This window comes from Cydia pomonella, chromosome 4 (assembly GCF_033807575.1).
Source record: "Cydia pomonella isolate Wapato2018A chromosome 4, ilCydPomo1, whole genome shotgun sequence".
In the NCBI taxonomy this organism is placed as follows: Eukaryota; Metazoa; Arthropoda; class Insecta; order Lepidoptera; family Tortricidae; genus Cydia; species Cydia pomonella.
This window is the reverse complement of record NC_084706.1, coordinates 22,878,496-22,890,172: the sequence shown is the minus strand read 5'-3', so window position 1 is coordinate 22,890,172 and position 11,677 is coordinate 22,878,496. Positions and strand designations below refer to the sequence as shown.

Genomic DNA, 11,677 nt, shown 5'->3' with positions numbered 1-11,677 from the left:
ATGTCCAATTAGCATAAAAAAAGGAGTGTGGTCGAGTTGTAAATAGATTCTATTTTACATTCTGATTTGTGATTATATAAAAATAGCGTGATTCTCCCTTGGCTGGGGAGGGCTGCCGGACATGAAGTGGGTGCACCCAGAGATGGACATGTCAACAGTGGCCTTAATGGATAAGCGAATAGATTTAAAGCGAATACTTAACATAGTAGATTACTGCGAGTAATATTCAATAAAGAGAAGTAGTGGGAATTTAGGTTACATACACCCGTTCGGATAAGATGGCCGCATTTGTCTGTGTGGTAACTATCATTGCATATAAAAAACGTATGTTCTTTTCGTTCTCGCGGTCGTCGCAGTGTTCAAAACAGTTACAGTTGTTTACGTCTGCTGTAGTAATAGTTGTGACACTTGAAGTGGTGAAATAGGTTATTATGTTAATAACGATGTCAAAAGAGCAAAGTGACAAAGTGACAGAGCGAATCACAGATGGTAGTTACAGATGGGATAAACCTATCGCGAACGGAGCTCTCACTGTTTAATAATACCGATATTTGATATCAGATCGCATTGCCACTCTCTGACACATGGGCCGCATGACGCGGTCTCTTCTCGTGACCTAAATTGCAACTAGAGACTGCTCGGAGCAATCGAGAACCGTACGCGCTGGAGTGTAAGAAATAACATTGGTCATGGGTTGACGGAGAGACCAGTAATGGACCAAATATGACAGGTCGCAGCCGTGATCCCACTCAGCTTAGCTCAGACATCGATGGACGCTCACACCAGTTTCAGAATCCTGCTTTCAATCAGTTTAGCACGGAAATTGATCAGTATTCAGATCAGTCTTAGGATCCTGTTATTATTTGGCTCAGCACAAACATTGATGAATGCTCAGACCAGACTCATCTCAGAAACGCAGTGTCTCAGCACATTTCTGTAACGTCATCAGAAATTGCACAAAGTCTCAGGCCGTGCCGATTCACGACGCAAAGGGTGAACCATGCGGTTCGAGAAAACACATTGTTATTCACAAGTGTTCTTATTATCTAGTTGTTGATTTATTTATATGTTTGCCTATAGACATCTAATTTCAATTAAGAGTAGCATTTTCTTTCTGGGCGGGAGTGTCGCCAACGTATTGCGAACCCGCTAATATTTGCCAACGTCATGGAGTAGATGGCGCTAGTAGTCACGTTTAACTTAAGTAACCGCTTCGAGGTTATTGGGATTTTTTGAGGGAAGGTGAGAGGGTAGATGAGAACGACAGTAGGAAAAAGGAGGTTGTGTGCGAACAGATCGACGCGGCAGTGATATTTGCTTTTAGATCAAGTCAAGAACGTTCTTATGGTGTTATTAGAATAATGATGTGTCTCTAGTATATTGTGACCAACGTTATCAGTACTCAGAGTGAACAGTGATCCAGTGAGACTAATATGAACTTAAGGTAAACTTTGTGTGAGGAAAGGGGTCGCTATAAGGGGAGGTTTGGAGGCGACTATTAAGCTCAAGAAACCAGGTGGATAATCATGTGATACTCATGTTATATGTAGGTAATAAAGTCGGACACCAGCACAACTCATATCGTCATCTCACTAACATCCAGGCCTCGTATAGGTATGTAGTACATTTACATATCGCTTTCCAGTATCCGTAAAACCATTAGCTCATTCGATAGGTTAATAAGTATGGTGAGCTTGACGACAACTCTCTACCGATGCTCTTATATTTGCGTTTACGTTTCAAAATTTCGGCGCTTTCCGCCGCTGCGCTCGCTTTTACATTAGTCCGTTGGAGGTGGGACGGTGCCAGTGTGTCTACGCAGGTAGCATCCCACACTAACATCCGTCCCAAGCTCCAAGGAACTAAAAACACCCCATCAGGCCTCTTGCCATCATCCCTGATAATGCCAGTCGGCTCAAGAAGAGCAGGCACATTGATGGCACATACTTTTTTAAGTATAGGTACATAGACGATATTTATGATGATTATAAATATTCAAGCTAAGTAAAGTCGAGTCTTTATCTTATGTGGCTTATTTTTTCTTCGTGATCCATGTGACAGAATCACAGATCTAAGGGAATCCTTTATATACATTGTAGATCTGTGGTCAGAATAGAGTTCATTTGTTTTAAAATAGCCCAATCGGTAGACGGACCCCGCTAAATTTTAATTTGCTACGTCATGTATTTAATTCCTTTTATAGGGCAACGGTCTCAAAAAAGACCACCTATAACATCATCTTTTTGTATTTTTCTTGTACAGAAATTTTAGGGTTTGGCGATGAGACTTGAATTTTTCACAGTGCCAAGTTTGTGTATAGGTATCTAATGTTAACGTGGAGTCTAGAACGCCGTTGTCCTTACCTTGATTTAATTAACAGACAAACTAAACTTGCCTCCAGAATCAGGTGAACTAAATTGACATGAGATTGACAGACAAAATGATACCAGGAATAGCAAAGAAAAAATAGTCACGAGTATATGTCGATAAAATGATATCGATAAGTAAGATATTGCAATTACTACCCATGTGATGATTATAAAGGGGTCACACAAGATTTAGATTTCTGAAAGTCACGAAAAGGTGCTTGATTTGATTGTAAGATTGTGACGTTACCGATCAAATTAGGAGGTGCAGACGCGAAAATAACAAATTTCGATTTTAGTATGCAGGTTTGGGGGCAAGTTGTTTGTTTCGAAAGCTCGGTTACGAGATTGATCCATATTTAAATGCTGACCTAATTGTCAACTTGAATGTCCAGTTTGGGGACTGGTATTTTACAATCAAAGCAATAGAGATCACCGAGACGATTTAATTTTTACGTCCTCACCACACAATGTAAAGATTGTGTGAAAAATTGCCCCATTGCGTGCGAAAAATTGGGTTGGCCTTATTTGTATTTAGAGCCGAATTTTTATTTATTACAAAATAGGTTTTTATATAATATCTCTATTACCATGAAATAAAATAAAAATAATTAATTTCAGGTCTAACTTTAACGATAAAATTGCACAATTTTCGAAATACTAACGAACATTTGTAAAATAACATAAAAAACTTAAAGTTACATTTGAACTGACCGCGCAACAGTAGCGCCCCTAGCGGTGAACTCTCGCAATATTCTCTAATTCAAACTTTTTTGAAAATTTTAAAATATCGATTTGAACATCACTGGCCAAACTGTGGTATCATTTATGCATATTAATTTATCAATTTAGTTCGCCTGATTCTGGAGGCAACTTTAAAACCCAAACCGTCGGCGCCAGTGTTACAAAACGGTCGTTTGCCAACTGCGCCACGACGGGATATACGTTAGTATATGAAATTAGGCAACTTTTCTCTTCAAATAATTTAAATATCTAAATACCGCCTAAACGTGCTTACCAAAATTTCTGAATTTTTTGCCAAGCACTCTGTTAACACCTGAAAATATTTAAAACAGTAAAGAACCAGTATGACTGCACTCTCATTCAGGAGGACTTAGATCGGTTCCATCATTATTGCTTAGAAAATAAACTATACTTGGCGTATGATAAATGCGTTCATATCACATTCACCAAAAATAAAAATATAATACTCTCGAGGTACAATATAGGAGGGGAAACGGTCCAAAGAGTTTCACAAATAAAGGATCTTGGGGTGACATTCGATGAGAAGTTAACATTTGACCAACATATACACAAAATAACATCTAAGGCTTTTCAAATGTTAGGATTCGTTCTTAGATCAGCCAAGCCTCTAAAGAAAAGTTCTTCATATATATTACTTTATAACGCTCTTGTGCGACCTTATCTCGAGTATGCATCAGAGATATGGAACCCGCATTACGCTGTGTACATAGATGCTGTAGAAGCAGTTCAGAAACGCTTCCTTAGAGCCCTCCACTTCAGACTTGAACATGCAAATCTGTCATATATCAAGCTGCTAGAAAGGTATAAGCTAAAGACGTTGGCGAGCAGACGCCACGCCCAAGATGCTACCGTCTTATATAATATATGTACCGGTCAGTATAACTGCCCGGAGCTCCTGGAGGCTATCAGTTTCCGAGCTCCCACCTACAGGACACGGACACTTTGCCTATTCGCGGTCTCGACGGCTGCCACTAACGCTGGGGTACGAGCTCCGCTGCGTAGAATTTGTCATAATTACAATAAAAACCTAATCTCGGTTGACATATTTAATAATTATACTCGGTCCAACTTTAAGCGCAAAGTGAGCTTGCTCCTATAATGTTAATTTAATTTTAATTACCTGTATTGTAGCTTAATTTCTTTGGTATTGTTTATTGCTGTGATTTAGGCCGAACTCGATAATCCTATTTTTGTGTTTATGTACATACTAGTAGGATATGATAAATATTGTAATAGTTTAGTATTAATATAAGTAAGGATGTCTGTTTTAAGTTCCGATTACAACGCTGTCGTAAAATTATTGTCGGAACTCCTAGTGGGAATTGTGTTAGGATGTAGGCTAAATTTATTATTTTAGAATCTTATCCGTATATATTACTGGCCTGTATCTGTTTTTTTCCCCAATAAAGAAAATAAAATAAAACATGTCTCAAAAAGATAAAATCCTAATGATATCGCTACGGCAATTTGCTAGTTTCATGCTAGTATAGATCGTGTCATTCACGATGATGCGTGCCTTGACTTGACTCGTAATTCGTTACCTTCTACACAAGCAACCTGTGGGCTATTATACTCGTAAACGGTACAGCGCTCTGCGTATTCAATATAATAACGCTTTCAGAGTGCTGATGAGTCTGCCCAAATTCTGTTGTGCATCGGGGATGTTCTCGAAGGCGCGGGTAGACTGCTTCTAGACCACCATGCGCAAGCGAGCTACATCCCTTGTGCGCAGAGTGAGGGCCAGCTCCAACAGCATTCTCAGTATGTTAGCAAACAGATTGGATTGCATGTATTTGAATAACTGCTTCTTGATACACGCACGCAGTAATAAATAATTGTACAGTGTATTTATTAAGTATAGGTATGTAATAGATAGTTATAAGTAGTTCTAACTTTTGGATAAGATTTACTAACACAATAATCCCTGATGGTCTTAAATAAATAAATAATAATAAAAATAATAATAGTAATGTCATGTTATTAAAGGTTACATCTGATAAATCGGCGCGTCATTGTGGATGACACGAACTGTTGTCAGACAGAGAGCTCAATAAGTGTGTATACAAAATTGCTAATACATTTTGACAGGCGCAGATAATTTTGAACCTATGTGTACTTGTACAGCACGGCTAGCACTTGCAGCAGCGAGTTTTTTTATGAGTCCACATTCTCGCGGCTGTCAAATCTGTTGATTTCCGTAGTCCAAGTTGCACTCGCGACTGCAAACAGTTGCGAAGAGAATTTAAAGCCGCGTTGCGGCTCGTCAATGTTCCCCGATGAAATCAAAGTGTAAAAGTATTTTTACATAGGTAATTATTATCCTTGTAAGGCCCAACAAACAAAATTTTCCTATTTTAGGATTCCGTACCAAAAAGGTGTAGGTAGCAGGTAAAATTGGGTGTTTTTGGAAACATTTTCACGTTAAAATCGAAAAACAACACATAGCATCATACATTTAAGTTTTTCTCAGTCGTATCATCATGTTTGAATTCTGGGTTCCTCCAGATGACAAGTCTGGCTATCACATCTTCGCAAGTAATGTTGTAGTGTTGTTCTAAGTCATGTAGCTTGAATTCCTTGAGAGTATCCCAGTAGTCCTTCTTAGCAATCTTCTCAGTGCCGATAGACGTCGTGACAGCACAGGTAGCAGCGACATTGTGTGCCTTACATGCCGAACGTCTAAAATATAGAAATATATTAACTTTATTTTTTTATTACCAACCAAGTTGCGTCTGACTATGCATAAGGGATATATAATCATCTTCATGCGATATAAAACAAATACATACAAAAGGTCGGATGAAGAACAATAAAATACTTTACTCAGTAATTAAAGCGTAGGAATGTCGCCCATATCGCCCAGGGGTTTTACCAGTGTAATCAGTCAAGCAGAGCAGCCTGTGACGAGCTGTTGTGGAGCTCTGTCGTAGGACAGTTGGGTGGGAGGGACAGGAGTGACAGGACTCTCTGTCTCTGGCTTGCCTTAGCCAGCCGTCCAGATTGGAGCCGCGAGAGCCGAGTTCTCGAGGGTGGATTTGCAAACATAAGTGGTGAGTTGGCTATAGGTATGTTTAAAGTCAAGTGACACCGGAGATTTGTATTTGTAAATATACAGATTTTAATTTACATGCAATTGTTATAATTATGTTAGATTACTGGTAAATACTTAAATATATTTATTGCAATCGAGTTCATGGTGCCATTTTTATCCATAGTGTCCATGAACAAGCCAAAAACTTACCTCGCCCTAGCGAATTCCGTTGCTATTCCCAATTTTCTGAACCGTGGATGAACAATCACACCTATGTCGTCATAAAAGGAAGTAATTTGCAGCTCCTTTAGTTGTTTATGCGAATCAAATATTCTTTCCCATCGTAAATATAGCCGCATCTCATCGGTTTCTGGCTGGGAAATAAAAACCATGTTTACTAGGACGAACGAATACAATATTACCTACACTACTTATTTATAAACTCAGTCAGCCCCATAGTAAAAAAAATCTGTGGCTTAAGATCCGATATAAGGAATACCTTCATCTGTTATTTATTAGTGATAAGGAATGAATAGAATCAGGCGTTACTTTGCGGAAATACTTACTAATTAAAACATAAAACTATATATTACTTTATTAATCCGCGAAAAATACCGTGCTACTCATTCAGTGCAAGCCCGTTATACTTACTTGCGTATTTTTACATGCAATTAATGTTCCCATTCTCCCACCTCAAATAAATATAACAACCCACCACCAGAAGTAGGTACTTTTGGTTTGCGGTGGATTTGCGTGAAAACGAGGTAGCGCTACTCTAGCCACCCCAGCTCCTCCACGAAACCTAGCAGTGTCTTCAGGTTACTAACTGCCTCCTTTAGTGTGCACGGAGTCCCTAGGTATTTGTTCCTGTTTACTTCTACTTGCTTACAGTCTACTGTCGTCTACAGGAGTATATGTTTCGCTGTTTCCTCTTCTTTCATGCACGCTCTGCACATGGGGCTGTCCGTTTTACCCCTATTATGTAGGTGTTTGTTTAGTGTTATGTCCTGTAATTTTATTAATCCTACTATTTCCCACAGATTTTCGAGAAACGTAATCAGGCTCTCGTTATTCAAAAATCGGCTTCATGTGTCATTTAAAGAAAGACTCCTAAAAACAACCAATTTTCCACCCTACCTGCAGCTTTTTAAATAAGGCCTGCCGTTCTACTGTAGTTAACGACATCAAAGACACGCCCATTATTTGCCGAACATTACCCTCTTCCTCGTCTTCGCAACATATCATGGTATTCGAAGCAGGATCTTTGATCAATTCACTTATTAATGATTGGAACTCCTTTACCGCTTTTGGATTTCGTGAAATACCTGTAAATAAATACAAATAAATTCAGACATTAACTTTTTGGGTATGACGTGATTTGATTTATTTTCATAACAATAAATTGCAGTATAAATTATTCTTATGTTAATCTATATATGTAATTCTGTGGCCCTAGTGAAAAAGGGTACAAGTCTCTGGCAGCGCAGGTGTAAAGGGGTGTAAGTTCCACGTAACACTTATGCCCTTATACACCTAAACTGCCAGAGACTTGTACCCTTTTTCACTAGGGCCAGAGAATTATAAAATGTCAATAATAATAATCAAAAAGTAAAACTAATTCAAAATTACCGTTAAATTAAAAACGTTAAAGAAACAAATGAAACACAGAAAACTAAAAAAATATGGAATACATGTCAAGCTAAATATCTAACCTAACCTAGCCTAGTAGATATCTCATAATGATCGCCATTAAAACTAAGAGCAATAATAATAGTTTAGAACAAATGTCATCTAAAATCAATTTTACATGAACTTACCATGGATGCAATAAAGAAAGAATAAAGAATAAAGAACTTTAATGCCAAACAGTACATGGATACAGGAAAGGCGTGACGTGAACAATATGCGTGCGAATATGTATGCACACCAAATAAATAAGTTAAGAAACTTCTTTTTTAGGATACCTGTGTCAGTAGCAATAATTTAATTTGCTTGAAAATATGTGAATAACTGGTACCCTCGAGTATCAAATGAATCACAAATTCCCGAACAGTTTTTAAAGGGAACTCGCAAAACGTAAACAAAAACACTCATTATAATATTTTTTTCTGGCAAGATATAAAAAGAAATAACGTGGCGTATGCAGAAAGCACACAGACACACACATTTATTTCTTTTTTGCCGATTTTGGCCAAAAATCATACGTATAAAATTTTATGCTCCTCATGACTCCAGAGGGCCTACCGCGAAAACCGAAATTCGCATGTTACGAAAATCTTTCTTTTTTACTCCAATGTAGTAGTAATTAGAATGACAGAGGAAGATACCCGCAATTTACGAACTTGGATTTTCGCGGTAATAGGAATGCGTGGTGAAAATCTGTCAGGTTACTCAAACCCTCGGTGTAGACATAACGGCGAATGTTAAAAGACATATAAATAACGAAACGATTCACGCTACCGAAATTGATAATTCTCTCAGTAAATCATTAATAATTAATTTTCGGGAACAGAGAAGACAAATTAGTTGATCTGTGATATTTTGTGTAACCCCTGGGGCCCATTTCTCGAACAGTATTAAATACAGTGTGTATTTTTGATATAACCTCAAACTTAAACTAGACGTAGGTTTTAGTGTTATAAAACAATTCTGAAAGATTTTTTTAGTTTAGTCTTCACTACCAGAGCACAAATAATTTTTGAAATTTTTTCGAGCGGCAATGTATATCGTACATCATGATCACTTTTGACAGTTGTAACGCCGCCGCGTCATTAATGAGACGTTTTGAGTTAAAACAAAGTAGTGATTGCTGAATTATTTTGTATGAAAAAATAAAATTCGTCAATTTTTTATAAAACCTATGAAAGTGTGTTCATTACAGCCTAAACTAACTGCCCTTTGATTATGTGTTAATATCAAAAACCGGCTAAGAGCATGTCGGGCCACGCTCAGTGTAGGGTTCCGTAGTTACTCTTCCATCACAATAAGCTAAACTGGAGCTTAAAGTATAGTAAATTATTAACCAAGGGATGAAACGGTACCTTTCACGCGAGTTAAACAAATAGGCAAATTTGCATAATCAGTACCTAATTAGGTAAAGTAAGTCTTTTTACTATGAAGGGGGAACTCTTTGCGATAACTCAAAAACAGCTAAACTGATCATGTCCGCTATAGTTTTCATTTAATGTCTTTCTTAAGCTCTACTTCTACGATTTTTTTCATAATTATTGGACCTATGGTTCAAAAGTTAGAGGGGGTGGACACAATTTATTTTTTCTTTCGGAGCGATTATCTCCGAATATATTCACTTTATCAAAAAATGTTTGTTGAAGACCCCTATTAGTTTTGAAAGACCTTTCCAACGATACCCCACACTGTAGGGTTGAAGAAAAATTCACCCCTACTTTACGTGTAGGGGAGGTACCCTCAAAAAAATTATGTTTTTAGATTTTATTGTACGACTTTGTCGGCTTTATTGATTTATATATCCACGCCGAATTTCAGCTTTCTAGCACTAACGACCACGGAGCAAAGCCTCGGACAGACAGACAGACAGACGGACATGGCGAAACTATAAGGGTTCCTAGTTGACTACGGAACCCTAAAAATACACGCTGTAGACTAATAATGGCACACGATCTGTCAAATCGCATGGGTTACCATAGCAACACACTAATAATATTACTCTAGTACCATTCGAAAAATGGGCCCCTCATAGCAAAATTTGGTGAACGATCAGATTTAATAGGCATAAAACCCTAGTGGCCCATCTAGTCCCAATCTCCTCGAATAAATATTCAGGATACGAGAATTTTTAAATTTGAAACAAAGTACTTAATTACTTATTCTAATTACCTGCTATTTTCATAAGTTTTTCTTCGTGAATGAAATATTTTATATACAAGTGTACGGCATCGTCGATCCGGTTTTCGGGTAAATCTTGAATGCGCAGCTTCACCAGCGAGCCGTCATTTCTGGTTGCTTGGAACGTGGACCACACTCGACAAGACATCTTGTACGCTTACTAATGTAAATCATATACAATAATTGAATATCTAAAAATAAATTAAAATTATATATGATAGAAATAATTTATTCGTAAGCTCAAGAAAATTATACAAGATAGAAAAATTTGTATATTTGTAAATATTTTGTAAATGTGTTCTATATGATATGATTTGCATGCCTTCTGGCTGAATGCGCTGATACCAATATTGATTATGTCAGACAATAACATCTATTATGTACGTGCATTTTTAGCAAATAAAATTTTGAAGTTGAAGTTGAAGTTGAGAAGTTGAAAAACTCAGAAAGGCGAAAGTGCCGTGAAATGATCTCATTTCAGCTGGCGACTTCTAGTACTGATATTCCAATGAGCCTATCCGGTGAAACAATCACGACAGATAAAAAATATAGTAAACAAAAAATAATAAGTTTTGCCAAACAACTTCCATTTTAGTACAAGCTTTTATCGCTGACTGTACTTTTCTTTCCACGGGCAACTAATATTCACCGAGACATTTACACTAGGGGCTCTGAGCTAACAAACATACACAAAAATAAGGTCGAATTGATAGCCTCCTCCTTGTTTGAAGTCGGTTAAAAATAAATTAACCTTTAAGCAAATGAGGGAAAATAGACGGTAGACATCCGTACAAAACGGCGTAAAAAAATATAACTTACCTCTACCTTAACTACTGAGCACGACAAATAGGTATCGCCTTCTTTTAAAGGCGACGTAAAATATATCACACAATGAAATGGTGCCGTGATCTTCATGATGTAGTCTATAAATGGTCAATAATCATTATTACCAAATCGATAAGTCGACCTCGCGTGCCTACTGTCAACCTCTGAGAATGACCTCCTAATCAGTAATTATACTACCTAATTTTACCACTCTTCTGAAGATTTTAATTGTTTCAAGAGGTAAATGGCTTTCTAGGTCATTGGGGTGTTCTTGAAATAATTTGCTCTGATAAAGGTATTAAGTGACGTTTCAATTGCCATCTTTGATTCTATTGAAAGTAACTGTAACATTGTACGGTCACGTCTGAACATATCGATACGGAGAAAGTGCCTAAAATATGTATACACTACCCTAATATATGGGCCATAAAGTCGTGTATTCATATTTTTGGCACTTCAATCGTGTCGATGATTTCAGACGTGACTGTGCATTGTATGTACGCCCCCGCATGAACTGTAGGAAACAGCAAACCTCTGTCTTCGTTATTTATTGAAATGGTAACTTAACCAAGTGTAGTAGTTTATGGTATATCTAGTAGTTCGCCCCGAACTGAGAACTCGCGGTTCGCCGAAAACTATACGTAGCGTATTTAGATTCTCAAACACCGATTGAATAAAAAATGTGAAATTCAAGATGGCTGCGGTTTTTTATAACTTCGACTGCGAATTTATGTTCAAAAGCCTTTCATATCATCATATAGCATTTTGTAAGATGATTATACATAAATATAAAAATTCTAAATGGCGGCCATTTTACAATTTTGAT

At 37.4% G+C, this 11,677-nt stretch overlaps 1 protein-coding gene across 1 annotated transcript; it reads right to left on the bottom strand.

Annotated features, from left to right (window-relative positions):
* Nucleotides 1-1,732: 1,732 nt before the first annotated feature.
* LOC133517278 (uncharacterized) lies at nt 1,733-11,410 on the bottom strand. Its single transcript, XM_061850512.1, has 4 exons — nt 10,018-11,410; nt 7,300-7,487; nt 6,373-6,536; nt 1,733-5,810 (listed from the first exon to the last, which is right to left on the bottom strand). Exons 1-4 carry the CDS (start codon nt 10,172-10,174, stop codon nt 5,579-5,581), a joined length of 741 nt encoding a protein of 246 aa, XP_061706496.1. The 5' UTR covers nt 10,175-11,410; the 3' UTR covers nt 1,733-5,578.
* Nucleotides 11,411-11,677: the final 267 nt, after the last annotated feature.